The 20,762-nt window shown below is 41.6% G+C and overlaps 2 protein-coding genes across 2 annotated transcripts; both read right to left on the bottom strand.

Annotated features, from left to right (window-relative positions):
- Positions 1-815: 815 nt before the first annotated feature.
- LOC311495636 (perforin-1-like) lies at positions 816-3,459 on the bottom strand. The gene is made up of 2 exons (XM_084555159.1): positions 2,265-3,459; positions 816-2,123 (listed from the first exon to the last, which is right to left on the bottom strand). Exons 1-2 carry the CDS (start codon positions 2,798-2,800, stop codon positions 947-949), a joined length of 1,713 nt encoding a protein of 570 aa, XP_084411285.1. The 5' UTR covers positions 2,801-3,459; the 3' UTR covers positions 816-946.
- Positions 3,460-7,471: 4,012 nt separating this feature from the next.
- LOC311500814 (perforin-1-like) lies at positions 7,472-10,100 on the bottom strand. Its single transcript, XM_084562416.1, has 2 exons — positions 9,411-10,100; positions 7,472-9,268 (listed from the first exon to the last, which is right to left on the bottom strand). Exons 1-2 carry the CDS (start codon positions 9,935-9,937, stop codon positions 8,110-8,112), a joined length of 1,686 nt encoding a protein of 561 aa, XP_084418542.1. The 5' UTR covers positions 9,938-10,100; the 3' UTR covers positions 7,472-8,109.
- Positions 10,101-20,762: the final 10,662 nt, after the last annotated feature.

The following is a 20,762-nucleotide window of genomic DNA, read 5'->3' as shown; positions in this document are numbered from 1 at the left end:
TTCATCATGCAGCAAAAATGGGTAGAGTCTTTTCATTACTGTCCAGTGGATAGTGCTATTGGCTTCTACAAAAACATGGGCCGAGTCCTCCTGTGGCTATAAAACCGGATATACAATGCATTTCAAGACACTGCATACATTAACAATAAAAAAATAAAAAATGTGAGGTGTGAGTTATGGGCCTGGAGATCAACAGAGTTAGAAAGTACCTTTGACTTAGCAAGGTAAAGAAAAGCAATCTAATTATTTCTGCTCTTCTTAGTGAAAGAAGTTTGGTGATAAGAATGTGATTTCTCTGTGGATATGTCATTAGGAACTGATTACACCTTCCCAAGTGACTGTCCCAACTTCACCCATTACAGACACAATCCCTGTAAGGACATGACACAAGGTTTAGTGTTTGTGTTCTCTTTTTCTCTTCCTTTTCTTTGACTTTCACTTCCTCGCACTCATTAGTCACTCATGAGTTCATGAGTCCTCTGGGTATGGTGCTTTTTTTTCAGATGTCACAATGCTGTACATTGTTAATAGATTACTAGTTTTTGGTTGTTTTCTTCTCAACTTTAATAATTCCAAAAGTATTTCTTGACATTCCTGTAGGACACCTAAATGCTCTGGATAAAAGTGATTGTTCAATTAAATTGTTTTGATTTCTTCATATGCTTAATTACCATAACACCTAAATCACTATATTGCAAAGAAACGCAACAACACATTTTGTCTTTGCTGATGCTTTATTGATATATTTTGTAACAAAGCAGAAGAAAACATAAAAATATTGCATTATAATTCTAGGTTCTCCCAAAGCAAATGCGAATTTGAGAAGTTTGTAACACACCTAATTACTTTTGCAGAAACAGGTCAGAGAAAGAATGCTACGAACTACAAGCAAATATTCATTGTTAAATCAAATCCTTATTCACCTCATCTCACATCAACAGCTGTCTCAACCTGACTCACTAACTGATTTGGAAAATGCTTCGCCATTTTCTCCAGCAAGGACCCCATTTCTGGTGTAGAAGACCTTGGCCAAAAAGGGATTCATGGGAGAGGAAACATAATCCTGACACTGGTCACCACCAAGACTTGGTGCACACTCCACTATGTAGGAGAAAAAGAAGGTACCATGATCAAACATGCAGCTATCTGCCTTGTTCCCTCTATACAGACTGAATGAACACTCACCAAGCAGATCACTGTTCCAATAAGTATCCTCATCATAAACACGAAACCTGAGTTGGTTTTTCATGTTAATAGTGATGGATCCAAACTGAAACTTCTCAGACCATTTAGGATTGTCATTATCCCTGATAATGGCAGTGCGCTTTATTTGGTCACCATATTTAACCTCCACCGAACCATCTGTCTTTGTCCATTTGTCACCATACAGATCCTCAGCACGAAGCCTGAATACCGTTAATGTAGCCAGACCTTTCCCAGCAGGACAGCAGTTTGACTTCACATTCTGGTTACCATTACAAACACAAGCACAAGGATCTCTCTTGTTAGACCTGTGACCAATCTTACAAGTTTCTGAACATTTTTTCAACACTGCATTCTTCTTGATGTACTTCTCCACCTCTTGCTTCAGTCCAGCCCTGGCAGGATGATCACTTTGCAGTATGGTGTGCAGAGGCTTTAAGTTATATCGAACAACATCAGGAATGGATTTCAGAGAGTTAATCCAGGTGTTATAGACTGAGGGGTCTGACTGTCCCTGAAAGAGGATATCGGCTCCATCAATGTGTCCACCGATGATCTCTGTGCTCCGCTCATTAAATGTGCTGCTGAAACTTTGGTCATGGCCTAACTTTTTCTTCTTTTCCTGACAGTGTTTATACATGGCCTTAACGCTGGCACTGCTAGCAAAGCCAACTGAGGCCTCAACTTCAAGACAGTCCTTGACCTCTGTTTCCGACAGTCCACTCATGGTGGCTGCACAGAATTTCACGGAAGTGATGGCCTTGATTTCTCCTCCTAGAAATACTTGTGTGATGTAATGTGTACCATAAGTGTCAATCAAATTGTTATATAATTGCCTAGTTGCAGGAGAATAGGAAGGAAGGGACTTCACAGCTGATTCAAACTCATGGCTCAGTGGAGGATTTGTTGCCAGTCTGTAGCTGTGGAGTACAGAAAGTTATTAAATAAGCTACCATTTATCACAGATTATTTAGTTTAAGTAAAATAGCTGCCATTAGTGCCAATTTTCCAGAGCAGTTCTGGTTCAGAAAAAAATAAAACATATCTATCCATGTACTCACCGATAGTAGTTACAGTGGACTGAATGACGAAAGAAGGAGTAGCGGTCTTCTTTAGATTTTTTCATGGCAAACGTCGAATCTCTGGAGTGGGAACCTCCAAAACCAACCCCAACAGTGACAGAAGGATCTACAGGGACGTCAAGGCCAATTTTCCAGTCATTGGACACAGATGATGTGGAATCGTTGACAAGGGTTTCAACAGAATCGTAGGCTGTGCTGGAGACTGTTAAACTGCACTTGGGAAGGATTCTCCAATCCACCACAGCAACTGGGACCTTCTGGTTCTCCCTATTCATGTAGGTGTTTTTGTACAGCCTGCAAGTGTCGTTTCCAAGCTTCCATGATTCAGTGTCGATGACATAGGCGCCTTTCCTCTCCATTGTGACGATGTCGAAGCCTTCTCCACCCAGGTTGTAACCGGGGACAAAGGGAGCCTTTTTACACTCCTGTGGTGTACCAATGAAGCTAACACAGGATGGAAGACACTGAGGGCTCCATGCCCAGTACAGAAAAATGAAAAGCCACAGCCTCGACATCTGTATGAAAGTGTGAGAGACAGGAAGAGATGATCAAATGGCATTGACAAAAAAAAGTTCTAAAATGCAAACGTTAAACTACAATTTACCCATATGCTGAAGTAAATAGTAATAAGAGAAGGGACTTCAGGGCCTTACCATGGCTTTTGACAGCAGGCTCTGTTCAGTAGATTTCAATATCTGATATTTATTAGGTGGAGGTGGAGTCTTGATTGTCTAGGTGGTTGTCACACTTATTACACTATCTAAAGTCTATCTAAAGTTGACTATATATTACAACCACTGTAACACCCACAAAACAGTGTTCCATTTTAATTTGCTTCACACCAGTCCGTTGTTTTATGGTGACACTTTAACACCTAGAAGTGTAAGCATCTACAGTACTGCAGATTTAAAAATAAACTATGCCTTCTTATTAAATACAATAACATTTACTCTCATTTACCATTCAGTTCTGAACTGAGAACTGAAAAAGCTACTTGGATGAGTGGCTACACATATTAAAGATACTCTACAAGTCCAGGCACCCTTTTTTCAGCTTTTTTTGGATATATTATCTGCTGGACTGTTCAGAGAGGGGTTTTCCTGTTTTACATAGATAGCCTCCTTTACTCCTCTTTCAAACTGTCTGTCTTGTTTGTCAAAAACAGAGGTGGATTTATGTATGGGCGACATGGGCAGCAACCCATTTTAGGGGGAAAGTGGGAGAGAGTGGTGATCCTTCAAATAGCATACCTCTACAGTAGACTATGTATTTATAACAACACCACAAAACTCAAATGTCAAATAAACCACAAATGAATCTTTCATTATACCATTAATATAGGACCATAGTGTCACAGATAGAATTTTCTGGTTTGTGTTAAATAATGAACTTAATAGAACAGCAGTGTGTATCAAGGTGAATTAGTTTAGTTTTGACTCTTGACTGATTCTCCACTGCCAAATTAACACCATAGAGAAGAAGAGGTCAAGGCCATCAGGTGGCAAGTTTAGAAAAAAAGAGAAAAGAAGAGGAAGTTGTCTAGTCTGTGATACACAAACTCATCCGTGCTCAAAGACAACTGAGGACCAGTCAGAGAGGAAGGGGCACCACCACACCAGTGAACACTCACTACACCAGTGTCAAGAAAAGTGCTATTGTGCTGAAGACTACCCCCTTGCCAGAAGAGTTAATAGGACCACCCTCCACGGCCCCTGTGAAAGTGGAGCGAAAACCCTGCAATGTGCTGTTTGATCGTGAATTTCACGCAACCATTATCTTTGAAAGTAGGTATGTCAAGCACCTTTCCCATATACCCCTACAGTCAGTCAGTGGTTTAGCCATCTGGACTCTACAATACCTGTCTCACCCGCAAAGCCATCTGCATTGCAAGTGATCCCACCCACCTCCCACGGACAGCTCTCTGCACAGTACATGCCTTTACAGTTCATCTGTGACATTTATACTGTATATTATTTATTGTCTCATTTGTCTATGCAACTATTGAGTTTGTTGCAGTTTTTATTAGGGGTCCATGCAAACGATGTTGTAAGGACCAGTGTTGGGTATAGTTACTTTGGAAAGTAGTTAGTTAGGTTACAACGTTACCATCAATTAAAAGTAATCCGTTACGTTACAGCGTTACCTATGAATAAAAATAACGCGTTAGAGTACTCATGCGTTACCAAAAATTAAAAGCCGTTTGCAGCGCCTCGCACATGCTGCAACTCAGGGACACACAGCCTCCTTTAAATGCACCGAGAAGTCCTGACAATGAATAACGTCATTCATCCAACCAAATTAACTCTGCAGGATAACAATACCAGGGTGATAGAGTGGTGCTTGGATACAAGATGTTTTTTTTAAATTGGAAGTGGAATTTTTTGCGGTCGACAGAAGCTTTTCACCAACGCAGAGTGTGCATTTTACCGTTGTGTTGTTCTTGTCCTTTTTGCTGGCGAATTGAAAATAACGTGCATACTTCCACGATTCAAAAGCTGTCCTCTCTGCCATCTTGCCGGTGGTTCGAAAACACTCACACACACACACACACACACACACACACACACACACCCATACAGGTAACGTAGGTCAGCAGGGCACAGACGCATCATCACAGCGCTGCGCCTCCGCTGACACATCCGCAGGTGGCACAGTACTGTCTGACAAAAAGCAGGCTGTAGTCGGAATTTTTCTTTCCTTAACAAGAGAAATTCTTAAAGTAACGGATTACTTTTTAAAAAAAAATAACGAAGTTACTGATTACTTAACGCACGAAACTAACACGTTACGTTACAAGTTACACAAAAAAGTAATTAGAGTACTGTTATCCACAACACTGGCAAGGACCCTATAGATTTTGTTGCGATTTTTATTAGGGGTCCATGCAATGAGTTGCAGGATCCCTAATGATTTTGTTGCCATTTTTAGGGGTTCATGCAACGACGCTGCAGGATCCCTACTGATTTTTTTGTGATTCTTATTATTCCTCGTCACCTTCGCCTTCGTTTTTTTCTTTTTCCCTAAAAGTGTCTGCTCAGGACAAACTGCAAAGGTCAAAGGCATCAAAGTAACTTGGTAGAAGTCCTAGCATGTCACCTTGCCAAGGTGTCAATACACATGCCTACAGCTAGGTGGCGCTACAATAAGCCAGTTCAAGTTTTGGCACATATCTCAACAACCGTGCCTTAGAAACAAAATTCTTTGTCCCTCTGATAACTGAGATAGCCCTGGCTCTAATGGACTAGGCCATGCCTATTTCCGCCTGCTATTTTTTTCCGCCATTTTGAAAAAATGGCACCTCAAAGCAATATCAACTCCTCCTAGCTCGTTCATCCAATTCTCACCAAACTAGGCATGTATCATTTATGGACAAAGATAATGAAAAGATTTCAAAAGAACTTTAGCAGGGTTATTGATTAGTTAATGGCTAATTCATTTTTACAGCATGGCACAGGATAACTCCAAAGCTAATATTTTGTGAAGTATATACACAAACTCAATCAAACTTCATATCATTGATAATATTATGATTCTGTACAGGCACTCCAACTTTTGTGACCCTTGGTCTCTAGGGGGCGCTACAAAAGCAACATTTCAATATCTCAAAAACTGCAATAGCTAACTTCATGAAATTTGGCATACACAATAAAATATTGTGGAGACGCCCATCAAGTTGCGTGACATTACGTATACAGGGGGTGCTACAGGTGACACTGAAACATTTCATATGACTTTAATGCCTATACATTTTGAAGTATTCACCCAATCCTTATGAAACTTAGCAACTGTCATAGTAATATGCTTGTGTACAATCATGGCAAACCACAACAGTAAACTGCTTGAAATTTGACAATCATAATCTGTGGATGACTCCTTACAAGCCCACCAAGTTTCGTGCAAAGCGGACTATAGGACTATAGGGGCGGCTGTGGCTCAGTAGGTAGAGCGGGTTGTCCACGAACCAGAGGGTTAGCGGTTCGATCCCCGGAATGCCACATGCCGAAGTGTCCTTGAGCAAGACACTGAACCCCCAGTTGCTCCCAGTGCGTGGCACTGGTGTGTGAATGTGTGTGTGCTTGTGTGAGCGAATGGGTAGATGTGTCTATGACTGTAAAGCGCTTTGAGTACCAATAGGTAGAAAAGCGCTATATAAAAGCAAGGCCATTTACCATTTACCATTACTATAGGGGGCGCTACTGGTGACTTATGCCTCTGCTTCCTGGTCGGGGACATCTAGTTTTTTTTTTTTCTTTTCTTTTTACCATTAAATGAATGAATATTGAATATTAATTAAAACTGAATGAAAATAAAATGCTATTTAATATGTCATTATTATCATTAAACAAAATTAAAGTGATGGGCAAAAATAGATAATGACAGGATTTTTATGATCAGTCAAAATGACAGACAACGAAAAAGTGTTGCACAACCTCTGAACAGAAGATATAAAACGAGAAGATTAGTTTACTTTTGAGAAGTTTCTCTTCTTGTGGAGAAGTTTCTCTTCTCGTGCTTTGGTTTCCCAAGCTCATCAGCCATAATTCTGCCACTGATTCAAAATGCTAAATTAGCTTAGCCAACAACAGGGTCACAGGCCCTCATCACCTGGCCTGCTGCTGACCATCAGTTTAGTGTGTCACAGCATTCAGTGGTATTTGATTTTGGGCACAGTCAGTGGAATTTGGAGGTACTTGGTGCTCCTCATTGATATCCCTACGATTTGTATTAACTTGGGAAAACTGATGTTTAACTATGATGCTCCTTCAGACTAAAATCCAGTGAGCTGGTCACTCTAAATGAATTTACAATCATTTTGAATGACTTGGATGTAGGAACACCTGCATTTAGTTTGATAATTTGATTCTTGATACTGATGCCTTGTGGCGAATACTCGATGAATGGTTGTGTGATGCAGCAACTCAATTTTATGCTTATATAAATCCCTTGTAATTATGTTAGCTGGTAGTAATAATAATAATAACAATAATAAAATGTAAAACAATAATCTCTCAGTTTCTCTCACTGTGTAAATGAATGCTGTCATTGTACACTGTGACAAAGCTTTGATGACTACTCTAACACACCATCTATGACACGATGTACAGACTTCATGCACATACTCGCACCTAAAGCCTCCAAAAACCTTTGACTTATTACTTTATATTTGCGTTGTTGACTCTATTGTCACCATAACCCTTCACCCATGCTCTTTTATTCAAATCTCTTTCTCTTCCTCTTTCTTTTCTTTAAGTTTCACTTCCTCCCACTCAGTTCACGACTCCTCTGGGTATGGTGCTTTTTTTTTTTTTCAGATGTCACAATGCTGTACGTTGTTTATAGATTACTAGTTTTTGGTGGTTTTCTTCTCAACTTTAATAATTCCAAAAAGATTTCTTGATATACCTGAAGGGCACCTAAATGCTCTCGATAAAAGTGATTGTTCAATGAAATAGTTTTGATCTGTTCATATGCTTAATTACCATCTCTCCAAAGCTTTGGACAGCAGTCTTCACACTTATGGGTATTCAACTGCTTATTGCACCTAAATCACAATATTGCAAAGAAACATAACACATTTTGTTGTTGCTGATGCTTTATTGATATATTTTGTAACAAAGCAGAAAAAAACATAAAGTGGATTATAATTCTAGGTTCTCCCAAAGGAAATGTGAATAAATTTGAGAACTTTGTAACACACATAATTACTTTTGCAGAAATAGGCCAGAGAAAGAATGCTACGAACTACAAGCAAATATTCATTGTTAAATCAAATCCTTATTCACCTCATCTCACATCAACAGCTGTCTCAACCTGACTCACTGACTTATTTGGCAGATGCTTCGCCAATTTCTCCAGCAAGGAGCCCATTTCTGGTGTAGAAGACCTTAGCCAAAAAGGGATTCATGGGAGAGGAAACATAATCCTGACACTGGTCACCACCAAGACTTGGTGCACACTCCACTATGTAGGAGAAGAAGAAGGTACCATGATCTAACATACAACTATCTGTCTTCTTCCCACTATACAGATCAAATGAACACTCACCAAGCAGATCACTGTTCCAATAAGTATCCTCATCATAAACACGAAACCTGAGTTTGTTTTTCATGTTAATAGTGATGGGTCCAAACTGAAACTTCTCGGACCATTTAGGATTGTCATTATCCCCAATAATGGCAGTGTGCTTTATTTGGTCACCATATTTAACCTCCACCGAACTATCTGTCTGAGTCCATTTGTCACCATACAAACCCTGTGCATAAAGCTTGAATACCGTTAATGTAGCCAGACCTTTCCCAGCAGGACAGCAGTTTGACTTCACATTTCTGTTACCATTACAAACACAAGCACAAGGATCTCTTTTGTTAGACCTGTGACCAATCTTACAAGTTTCTGAACATTTTTTCAAGACTGCATTCTTCTTGATGTACTTCTCCACCTCTTGCTTCAGTCCAGCCCTGGCAGGATGATCACTTGGCAATATGGTGTGCAGAGGCTTTAAGTTATATCGAACAACATCAGGAACGGATTTCAGAGAGTTAATCCACTCGTTATAGAGTGAAGGGTTTGATTGTCCCTGAAAGAGGATATCGGCTCCATCAATGTGTCCACCGATCACCTCTGTGCTCCGCTCACTAAATTCACTGCTGAAACTTTGGTCATGGCCTAACTTTTTCTTCTTATTCTGACAGTGTTTAAGCATGGCGTTAATGCTGGCAGTGCTATTAAAGCTAGCGGAGGCTTCAATGTCAAGACAATCCTTCACCTCTGTTTCTGACAGTCCATTCATGGTGGCTGCACAGGTTTTCATGGAAGTGATGGCCTTGATTTCTCCTCCTAGAAACACTTGTGTGATATAATGTGTACCATAAGTGTCAATCAAATTGTTATATAATTGCATAGTTGCAGGGGAATAGGAGGGAAGGGACTTCACAGCTGATTCAAACTCATGGCTCAGTGGAGGATTTGTTGCCACTCTGTAGCTGTGGAGTACAGAAAGTTATTAAATAAGTTACCATTTATAACAGATTATTTAGTTTAAGTGAAATAGCTGCCATTAGTGCCATCTTTCTAGAGCAGTTCTGATTCCGAAAAAATAAAACATATATTTCGCCATGAACTCACCGATAGTAGTTACAGTGGACTGAATGACGAAAGAAGGAGTAGCGGTCTTCTTTAGATTTTTTCATGGCAAACGTCGAATCTCTGGAGTGGGAACCTCCCAAACCAGCAGTGACAGAAGGAACAGGGATGTCAAGGCCAATTTTCCAGTCATTGGACACAGATGATGTGGAATCCTTGACAAGGGTTTCAGCAGAATCGTAGGCTGTGCTGGAGACTGTTAAACTGCACCTGGGAAGGATTCTCCAATCCACCACAGCAACTGGGACCTTCTGGTTCTCCCTATTCATGTAGGTGTTTTTGTACAGCCTGCAAGTGCCGTTTCCAAGCTTCCATGATTCAGTGTCGATGACATAGGCGCCTTTCCTCTCCATGGTGACGATGTCGAAGCCTTCTCCACCCAGGTTGTAACCGGGGACAAAGGGAGCCTTTTTACACTCCTGTGGTGTACCAATGAAGCTAACACTGGATGGAAGACACTGAGGACTCCACGCCCAGTACAGACAAATGAAAAGCCACAGCCTCGACATCTGTATGAAAGTGTAAAAGACAGTAAGAGATGATCAAATGGCACTGACAAAAAAAAAGTTCTAAAATGCAAACGTTAAACTACAATTTACCCATTCGCTGAAGTAAATAGTAATAAGAGAAGGGATTTCAGGGCCTTACCTTGGCTGTGGACAACAGACTCTGTTCAGTAGATTTCAATATCTGATCTTTATTAGGTGGAGGTGGAGTCTTGACTGCCTCGGTGGTTGACACACATATTACATGTCTATCTAAAGTTGACTATATTTTACGACTGTAACACCCACAAAACTGTGTGCCATTTTCTTTTGCTTCACACCAGACTGTTGTTTTATGGTGACACCTTAACACCTAGAACTGTAAGCATCTACAGTACTGCAGACTCACCCGCAAAGCCCTCTGCATTGCAAGTGATCCCACCCACCCCACGGCCGTAACGGCCCCACCTCTACCTGTCACCAAGCCGGTAAATGTCACTCCTCTGGACGGTCCAGCAGCCAAGGTGAAGTGGTCTGGTCCTGGCCTCTCCCGGAGGTAGTGTGTATATTGCTACCTGTAAAGTCCATGAAAAACACATGGTGGATGACAGCATTATAATCAAAGGACGTGCTTCCTCACCTGCCCTTCCATCAAGTGTGTTGGTACAGCCAGCTGTATTGTTCTCTAAAATGGTAAACAAGAACAACTTCCTTGTGCTGATGTCGATTGAATCAGGGGATATGCCCATGCTTGAGGTCATAGTCTACTTGGATGACTTGATTGTATTTGGATAAACATTGGAAGAACATGAACAAAGATTACTCAAGTTGCACGGTTATGGAAAGAGGCTAACAAGTTTCAGGGGTTTGATGGACTGCTTTACTGAGTAATCGAGGGATCATCTGGTATGGAAGTGCACCAACTTATTCTTCCTGAAGAGTATGTTCCCCTTGTACTCAGATCTCTCCACGATGAGTCGGGGCATCTGGGAACAGAAAAGACTCAACATCATTGCCGACTGAAATTCGGGCTGTAGGGGGCGCTACAACAACTACATGTTTATAACTCACAAACCACCACAGTAAACTGCTTGAATTTTGACAATAATAATCTGTGGCTGACTCCTTACAAGCCCACCAAGTTTCGTGCAATACGGTCTATAGGGGGCGCTACTGGTGACTCATGCCTCTGCGTCCCGCTCGGGGGCGACTTCGCCACGGCATGGACCCCTTTATTAGGATTTATCTTATTCTTCTAAGTCAATTTATGTTTTGGCACATATCTCGAGAACCGTGTGCCCTAGAAACAAAATTCTTTCTCCATCTGATTTCTTACATAGCCCTGGTTCTAATGGACTCGGCCATGCCCCTTTCCACCTGCCATTTTTTCTGCCATTTTGAAAAAAATTGCACCTCAATGCAAAATCAACTCCTCCTAGCTCGTTCATCCAGTTCTCAACAAACTTGGCATGCATCATTTATGGACAAAGATAATAAAAAGTTTTCAAAAGAACTTTAGCAGGGCTATTGATTACAAAGTCAATGGCTAATTCATTTTTACAACATGGCACAGTATAACTCCAAAGCTAATATTTTGTGATGTATATACCCAAACTTAATCAAACTTCATATCATTGATAATATTATGATTCTGTACAGGCACTCCAACTTTTGTGACCCTTGGTCTCTAGGGGGCGCTACAAAAGCAACATTTCAATATCTCAAAAACTGCAATAGCTAACTTCATACACAAATATGGCAAGATGGCAAGTTGTGGAGCAGTGGTTAGAGGCACAGCTTGGGACCAGGGGGTCCCAGGTTCAAGCCCCACCATGTCCATGACTGAGGTGCCCAAATTGCTCCCGGGTCGCGGTCCTGAGAGGCTGCAGATCACTGCTCCGACTGTTCACTACTGGATGGGTCGAATTGCAGAGAAATAATTTCCCCTTGTGGGATCAATACAGTATCACAAAAACAAATATATAAAAATTGTGTAGACGCCCATCAAGCTGTGTGACATCACGTATACAGGGGGTGCTAAAGGCAACATGGAAACATTTCATATGACTTTAAGGCCTATAACTTTTGAAGTATTCAATCATTCCTTATGAAACTTAGCAACTGTCATTGTAATATACTTGTGTACAATCATAGTAGTTTCATGAAATTCAGGCTGTAGGGGGCGCTACAACGACTACATGTTTATATCTCACAACTCACCACAGTAAACTGCTTGAAATTTGACAATCACAATGGATGACTCCTTACAAGCCCACCAATTTTGGTGCAGTACCGGTCTGAAGGGGGCGCTTTTTGTGATTTATGCCTCTGCGTCCCACTCGGGGTTGTCTTCACCACGGCATGGACCCCTTTATGACTGCTTGCGATCATCTAGTTTTTTTTTTTTTTACCATTAAATGAATGAATATTGAATATTACAAATATTAATTAAAACTGGATGAAAATTAAATGCTACTGAATATGTCATTATTATCATTTTTAATGATTAATTAAGTGACAGGTAAAAATAGATATGATTATGACCCTGTCAGTCAAAATTGTGAAGGAATGTCCAGCCGGAGGCCGGACCCCAAAGCAGGAGACAACACCACAAACAAAAGTCAGTGTAGTACAGTTTATTCTCAGGATTCTGCTGGGTAGTAAATCCCAGAACAAAAAAACAAAAAGGAGAAGGCAAACAAAAGGTGCTGGAAACTCCAGAAAAAAGCAAAACTCAAAACGGCTGCAGGATTCTGGCTCTCTCTGGAGGCACTGGAAGGTAAAAAAGAAACGCGAGATAAATCCAACATGGCGAAGGTTTTAACCTTAAAAGCGTGAGACGACACTAGAGAGTTGGCACAAACCGTAACATGTGGAATTATCTGGCACTGGAGGAAAGCCATGGCCAGCCTTTTGAAGAGTGTCCGATTGAAGAGTGGTTGCAGCTGTGTCATGTGCTCCTGCCAGAATCCTGCCCAGGTGAGTCTAGTGAGGGGGAGAGAGCGAGAACAGGAAAAGAATAAAAACACCAGCACTGGAAAACCAGGACCATAACAAAAATGACAGACAATGAAAAAGTCTAGTGCAACCTGTGGATAGAAGATAAAAAACGAGAAGATTAGTTCTGAGAAGCTTCTCTTCTTGTGGAGAAGTTTCTCTTCTCGTGCTCTGGTTCTCCAGGCTCATCAGCCATAATTCTGCCACTGATTCAAAATGCTAAATTTGCTTAGCCAAGAACAGGGCAACAGGCCCTCATCACCTGGCCTGCTGCCGACCATCAGTTTAGTGTGTCACGGCTTTCATTGGTATTTGTTTTTTGAGAACAGTCAGTGGAATTTCTTCAGAAGAAATAACCTCCTAAACACTTTTTAGGCTTGTGGCTTGATGAGTCAGAAATTAATGACAACAGAACTGCATAACATTGTACAGCAGCTTTTGCAGCAAGTATTCAAAATGGCTGCCATATCTACATCAAGTCTGGAGTTTATTACTTACTTTTGTAGTTCAAATTCACTCAAATGAGATGGAAATAAAGGTATTTTATTGTTTGTCTATTGGGAAATGACATGAACTCCTGTAACTACTCTCAGCTTCCCGTTTTTGAAAAGAAAACTCATCTCTTTAGATTAAGTGGAAACATATAGGACAATGAATAGGCTGACACAACAGAGGAATTACCTGTCCACATCTTTAAGCCTGTAAAGGTTTCAATATATATTCAATATTTAAAGGTACACTGCACTAAAAGTGAGAGTTCACACCAACATTTCACACCTTGCCTTTACAAGTTCATTAACAGCATGTCCATTTTCGTTGATGGCTTTTAGAGGTTGACCTGGTCCAACAAGGGGTGTCAAACTCATTTTAGTTCAGAGGCCACATACAGCCCAGTTTGATGTCAAGGGGGCGATGTTTACCTATAAATAACGACAACTCCAAATGTTTCCCTTTGTTTTGGTGCAAAGAAGAACATTATGAAAATGTTTACATTTAATGCAATTTCTGTTAAGTTCAAGGTGTCAGTGTTGTGTTATGTCCACAACTCTTACTAAATCTGTGTGAACCCTAGGAATAGCAATTACTTTTATTGAAAAAATTGCAGTTAATGTCTTCAATGTAATTTTTGCAATTCGCAAATTCATCCCGAGGACCAGATTAGACCCTCTTGCGGGCCGGTTTTGGCCCCTGGGCCGTATGTTTGACACGTATGATCTAGAGTGAATAAACTGTATAATAAAGTGAATAAACTCATGCAGGCACAGAATATACAGTATGTGCCAGAATAAAGCCAGTCTTCGCATTGTGTACAAGTGCATTTCTTGGTCTAGACTCAAGCGGCATGAGGTGCTGGTAGTTGTTTGATGTGAATTTGATGGGTCTGTACCTTTATAAATTCCTCAGCTCTTCATTTATGATCATACAGATCATACATACATGCTGAATTGTCTAGGTCGATAAGACCATGCACACTATTGCTATGACTGTGATAACCCACATATTCTCTGGGTACTTCCTGTTTTATTTTGGCAGTAGTTTTTCCTGTGCCATTTTGTTTGCTTTCTTCCTCCTTTTGTTCTCATCCTGACAGTTTTTACATCACCTGTGTCCCATTAGTCAGTTACTCACCTGTGTATACATAATATACCTCCTATTCATTGTTAACAGCCAGGTTGCCTTTGTACTTACCAGTCGAGCGCTCCAAACCTTTCTTTGTGTTACACTCTGAGTCTGCCTGAGCCCTAGCAAGTTTGCCAGTTATGTATTTTTGTGGACTGCTTTTTGGAATTGTCTTTTTGCTTGCCATTTCTCTGCCTTGTTTGCCTGATGCATTGGCAAACACTTGCTTTTAGTATTACATCACAGATCTTCAACCTTGTTTCTGTCTGGTCTCTGCACCTGAGTCATTTCCTTTTGCTCACATTAACTGTGTCAAGATTTTTCATCATGCAGCAAAAATGGGTAGAATCTTTTCATTACTGTCCAGTGGATGGTGCTATTGGCTTCTACAAAAACATGGGCCGAGTCCTCCTGTTGCTATGAAACCAGATATACAGTGCATTTCAAGACACTGCATACAATAACAATAAAAAAGAATGTGAGGTGTGAGTTTTGGGCCTGTAGAGCACCAGAGTTAGAAAGTACCTTTGACTTAGCATGGTAAAGAAAAGCAATCTGATAATTTCTGCTGTTATTAGTAAAAGTAGTTTTGTTGAAGAATGTGATTTCTCTGTGGATATGTCATTAGGAACTGATTACACCTTCACAAGTGAATGTCCCAACCTCACCTATTACAGACACATTCCCTGTAATGACAAGACACAATGTTCAGTGTTTGTGTTCTCTTACTAAGATGGGCAAATGTACGCATACATACATGAAAACAGTGTAGATATTAGTTTAGTAGTGTCTAATATTTGTATTCAACACTCTCTTGAACTGTCTTTCAAGTACAAGTATCATGTCTGATAGTAGAACTTGAGGGTGATGAAATGAAAATGGGTGAGACACACAAGTCTTACATACAGTATATGTGTGTCTACTGTGATTAGTACAACTCAACTATGCAGACACGTGTGAAACCTAATACCCAGGGGCTATTGCAGTTATACATGTATTGTATGTGCATCCTGCAGCTGCCCTTCACATGCATGTGCGTGAGCAAGTGTGACTATTAATAATCAGCGTCATCTGAACTCTCCAAACAAGAAAACCAAGTGTTGATGTAAAAGTGGGCGTTCATATCCTAGTATCAAACAATGCTAATTTATCTTGCGCTCATTGTTTTTGCATGTTCTCTTGCATAGATGGACAAATGAATGCATACTGTATATATGGTATAGAGAACATGTGTAGATTAGTTTAGTGGTGTGTAATGTTTGTAGGCAACACACTCTTTAACTGTATATCATGACACCCTCTATGTGTAGGTTTGAACAGGGTCACAGAGGGAGAGAATAAAGAAATTAATGCATACATACAAAAAAAACTGTATAGATATTTGTTTAATAGTATCTAATGTTTCCATGCAACACACTCTTGAACTGTATTTCATGACACTCTGTGTGTAGGGTAGAAAAGGGTCATAAAGGGAGAGACACTTGTAGTACATTTGTGTCAGTTCTACATGTGTGACTCATGCTCTCAGGAGTTTGTGCTTATGTATATCTTGTGTGCACTTCCTGCTACTGCACTTAACAAGCATGTACGTCAGAATGTGTGTCTTTTAATGGTGAATAAAATTAGGTGTTTGTTAGGAAGGAATTAGTGGTGATGCCGATGAAGAAGTACCAGAGTCCTGTTTGTCTTAGGCTGAAGGAGGACCATTTAGGATTGTCATTATTCCTGATAATGGCAGTGTGCTTTGTCTGGTCACCATATTTAACCTCCACTGAACCATCTGTTTTACCTCCATGTAACCAGTTGTCACCATACAGATCCTTAGCACGAAGCCCGAATACCATTAATGTAGCCAGACCTTTCCCAGCAGGACAGCAGTTTGGTTTCACATTCTGGCTACCAGTACAGACACAAGCACAAGGATCTCTTTTGTTAGACCTGTCACCAATCTTACAAGTTTCTGAACATTTTTTCAACAATGCATTCTTCTTGATGTACTTCTTCACTTCTTGCTTCAGTCCAGCCATAGCAGGATGATCACTTGGCAGTAAGGTTTGCAGAGGCTTTAAGTTATATCGAACAACATCAGGAATGGATTTCAGAGAGTTAATCCACTCGTTATAGAGTGAAGGGTTTGATTGTCCCTGAAAAAGGATATCACCTCCATGAATGTGTCCACCGATCACCTCTGTGCTCCGCTCATTAAATGTGCTGCTGAAACTTTGGTCATGGCCTAACTTTTTCTTCTTTTCCTGACAGTGTTTAAGCATGGCTTCAGTGTTGACAGTGCTAGCAAAGCTAGCTGAGGCCTCAACTTCAAGACAATCTTTGACCTCTGTTGCCGACAGTCCATTCATGGCGGCTGCACAGAATTTCATGCCAGTGATGGCCTTGATTTCTCCTCATATACACTATATTACCAAAAGTATTCGCTCACCCATTCAAATGATCAGAATCAGGTGTTCTAATCACTTGGCCTGGCCCCAGGTGTATAAATTCAAGCACTCAGGCATGCAGACTGTGAAACAAGACATTTGTGAAAGAATGGGCCGCTCTCAGGAGCTCAGTGAATTCCAGCGTGGAACTGTCATAGGATGCCACTTGTGCAACAAATCCAGTCGTGAAATTTCCTCGCTCCTAAATATTCCACAGTCAACTGTCAGCTCTATTATAACAAAATGGAAGCGTTTGGGAAAAACAGCAACTCAGCCACGAAGTGGTAGGCCACGTAAAGTGACGGAGAGGGGTCAGCGGATGCTGAAGCGCATAGTGCAAAGAGGTCGCCGACTTTCTGCACAGTCAATTGCTACAGAGCTACAAACTTCATGTGACCTTCAGATTAGCCCAAGTACAGTACGCAGAGAGCTTCATGGAATGGGTTTCCATGGCCGAGCAGCTGCAGCCAAGCCACACATCACCAAGTGCAATGCAAGGCGTCGGATGCAATGGTGTAAAGCACGCCGCCACTGGCCTCTAGAGCAGTGGAGACGCGTTCTCTGGAGTGATGAATCACGCTTTTCCATCTGGCAATCTGATGGACGAGTCTGGGTTTGGAGGTTGCCAGGAGAACGGTACATTTCAGATTGCATTGTGCCAACTGTGAAATTTGGTGGAGGAGGAATTATGGTATGGGGTTGTTTTTCAGGAGCTGGGCTTGGCCCCTTAGTTCCAGTGAAAGGAACATTGAATGCTTCAGGATACCAAAACATTTTGGACAATTCCATGCTCCCAACCTTGTGGGAACAGTTTGGAGCGGGCCCCTTCCTCTTCCAACATGACTGTGCACCAGTGCACAAAGCAAGGTCCATAAAGACGTGGATGACAGAGTCTGGTGTGGATGAACTTGACTGGCCTGCACAGAGTCCTGACCTGAACCCGATAGAACACCTTTGGGATGAATTAGAGCGGAGACTGAGAGCCAGGCCTTCTCGACCAACATCAGTGTGTGACCTCACCAATGCGCTTTTGGAAGAATGGTCAAAAATTCCTATAAACACTCTCCTCAACCTTGTGGACAGTCTTCCCAGAAGAGTTGAAGCTGTAATAGCTGCAAAAGGTGGACCGACATCATATTGAATTCTATGAGTTAGGAATGGGATGGCACTTCAGTTCATAGAATGAGTAAAGGCAGGTGAGCGAATACTTTTGGTAATATAGTGTACATACTTGTGTGATATAATGTATACCATAAGTGTCAATCAAATTGTGATATAATTGCACTGTTGCATTGGAATTGGAGGGAAGGGACTTCACAGCTGATTCAAACTCATGGCTCAGTGGAGAATTTGTTGCCACTCTGTAGCTGTAGAGTACAGAAAGTTATTAAATAAGTTACCATTTATCACAGATAATTTAGTTTAAGTAAAATAGCTGCCATTAGTGCCAACTTTCCAGAGCAGATCTGGTTCAGAAAAAATAAAACATATCAAATCAAATTTAAATCAAATCAAATTTTATTTACATGGCATTTTTCATACTTTTATCAGAATCAGAATCAGCTTTAATGGCCAAGTATGACACATACAAGGAATTTGACTCCGGCAACTTTTCTCTCTAGTACAGAAGCATCTTAAATAAGTGAAATAAAAATAAAAAATAAAATAAAATAAGATAAAAATAAAATAAATCTCAATTTGTACACATAAAAATACAGGATAATATATACACCAAGCCAGGGTTATTGTACAGTGAGTATATACAACAGTGTAGAGTTATTGATTATTGTACATGTGGATGGACTCACACTCTGTGACTACTCAGAGTTCATCAGAGCGACAGCCCAGGGGAAGAAACTGTCCTTGTGACGGGTGGTTTTGGCGTACAGTGCTCTGTAACGCCGGCCTGAGGGGAGGAGTGTAAACAGATTGTGACCAGGGTGTGAGGAGTCTGTGGTGATTTTCCTGGCCCGCTTCCTGACCCTGGACCGGTACAGGTCCTGGATGGAGGGAAGATCAGTACCTATGATCCTCTCTGCAGACCTGACTGTTCTCTGCAGTCTGTCCCTGTCTTGCCTGGTGGCGGATCCAAACCAGACAGTGATGGATGTGGTCAGGACAGACTGGACTATTGCTGTGTAGAAGATGGTCAGCAGCTCCTGAGGCAGGTTGAACTTCCTGAGCTGACGCAGAAAGTACAGCCTCTGCTGGGCCTTCTTCCTTAGAGTGTCTATGTGGGAGGTCCACTTCAGGTCCCGTGAAATTGTGAAGAAATACAAAGTGCCTCACAGAGGCTAAAAACAGCAAGGACAAAACCCAACCCTCCCACCCCCATAAAAACACAGAGAGACACAGAGAGATACAGAGACACACACACACACACCCCCACCCACCATCACACACATACAAACACACACACCCACCATTACACACACACACACACAGGCTCACAGTCACTGTAAAAGCTAGAGAGAGACATGGCCGGGCACCGAGACCTGGAGCAAGGAGAAAGCCACCTTTTGGGGGCCGACCACACCGAGAGGGCCTCCAGCCCACGACTACAGGGAGCACCGCCATAGAGACAGCCCCGACCGGGGCAGACAGGAGGCCCCACACCAAGGTGCAGAGCCCTCCAGCCACCAGGGCCAGAGCCGCCCACAGGACAACACCCCCGTCAGTAGACCAGCAGCAGCTCCCAGTGTGGTAGGCCCCCATGAGGAGACACTGGAGCTAAAAACTGAGGCTGAGACTAAAACTGTAAAATAGGATAAAAATGAACAATATAGATAAAATGATTTCAGCTCGTAAAATTAAAACATGTAGTTAAAACATATAATTAAAATAAAAATAGAAAAAGAAATTATAAAAAGTCTGATAAAAACTGCGGGACTAAAACTAAAACTGTAAAATAGGATAAAAATTAACAATATAGATAAAATGCTTTCAACTCGTAACATAAAGACATGTAGTTAAACCATATAATTAAAATAGAAATAGGAAAAATGATAAAAAGTCTGATTAAAAGGAACAAAGGAGGAGACTTCCGGTCTGGCAGCCATGAGGTAGACAGCACGCTATCGGAGCTCCCCGATCATCAAGGAAACGCCGTTATTTTTTTGAGAGATTGTTTCTTGTTAATAGGAAAGGTTGAAAAGGCGTTTATAATATGCCCAAACCAAAACAGAAAAGCGTGCCACAGACGAGGGAAAGAGCTCAAATAGCCGGGGAGGGGTCGGTCGAGGATGATACACCTGGCCTTCCCGACATGGCGGAGCAGCAAGTGGATGCGGAGACGGTTAGCCTGCAGACGATATTGCAAGAGCTGAGAGAGTTTCGGCGTGAAAATGTAGATACTCTCCGAGAGATACGAGAAGACATTAAGGCAACTAACAACAGAGTCGAGGAAGCCGAAATGCGAATTTCAGAGACAGAGGAAAGAGTGCAGGGGCTGGAAGAAGCTACGGCGGAGCTGCTAAAGCTACAGGCTAAGCTGGAGGACAGGCTAACGGACCAGGAGGGGAGAGCAAGGCGGGAGAATATAAGAATCCACGGCATAGAGGAGGGGTCCGAGAGCAACTCCACATCGATGATAACATTCGTGGAAAAACTGCTGAGGGAGAAACTGGAGCTGCCCCCCACCCATGACCTGAAGATTGAACGTGCGCATCGCGCACTGGGACCGAAGCCCCCGGCTGGGTCTCCCCCGAGATCTATAGTCGCTAAGTTCTCCAGCAGCAAAACTAAAGAAGAAGTTCTGAAGTTGGTATGGCAGAAAAAAGGTTTTCTGTACAAGGAAA

This window comes from Chelon labrosus (assembly GCF_963514085.1).
Source record: "Chelon labrosus genome assembly, chromosome: 2".
NCBI classification, from domain to species: Eukaryota; Metazoa; Chordata; class Actinopteri; order Mugiliformes; family Mugilidae; genus Chelon; species Chelon labrosus.
Note: the sequence above shows the minus strand (reverse complement) of the source record. Positions and strands in the feature narration are given on the sequence as shown.

Coding starts and splice junctions, on each gene's coding strand:
- LOC311495636 (XM_084555159.1), bottom strand. CDS start 2,800: ATGTCGAGGCTGTGGCTTTTCATTTTTCTGTACTGGGCATGGAGCCCT. Junction 2,124..2,264: donor GTCCACTGTAACTACTATCG/GTGAGTACATGG, acceptor TGTACTCCACAG/CTACAGACTGGCAACAAATC.
- LOC311500814 (XM_084562416.1), bottom strand. CDS start 9,937: ATGTCGAGGCTGTGGCTTTTCATTTGTCTGTACTGGGCGTGGAGTCCT. Junction 9,269..9,410: donor GTCCACTGTAACTACTATCG/GTGAGTTCATGG, acceptor TGTACTCCACAG/CTACAGAGTGGCAACAAATC.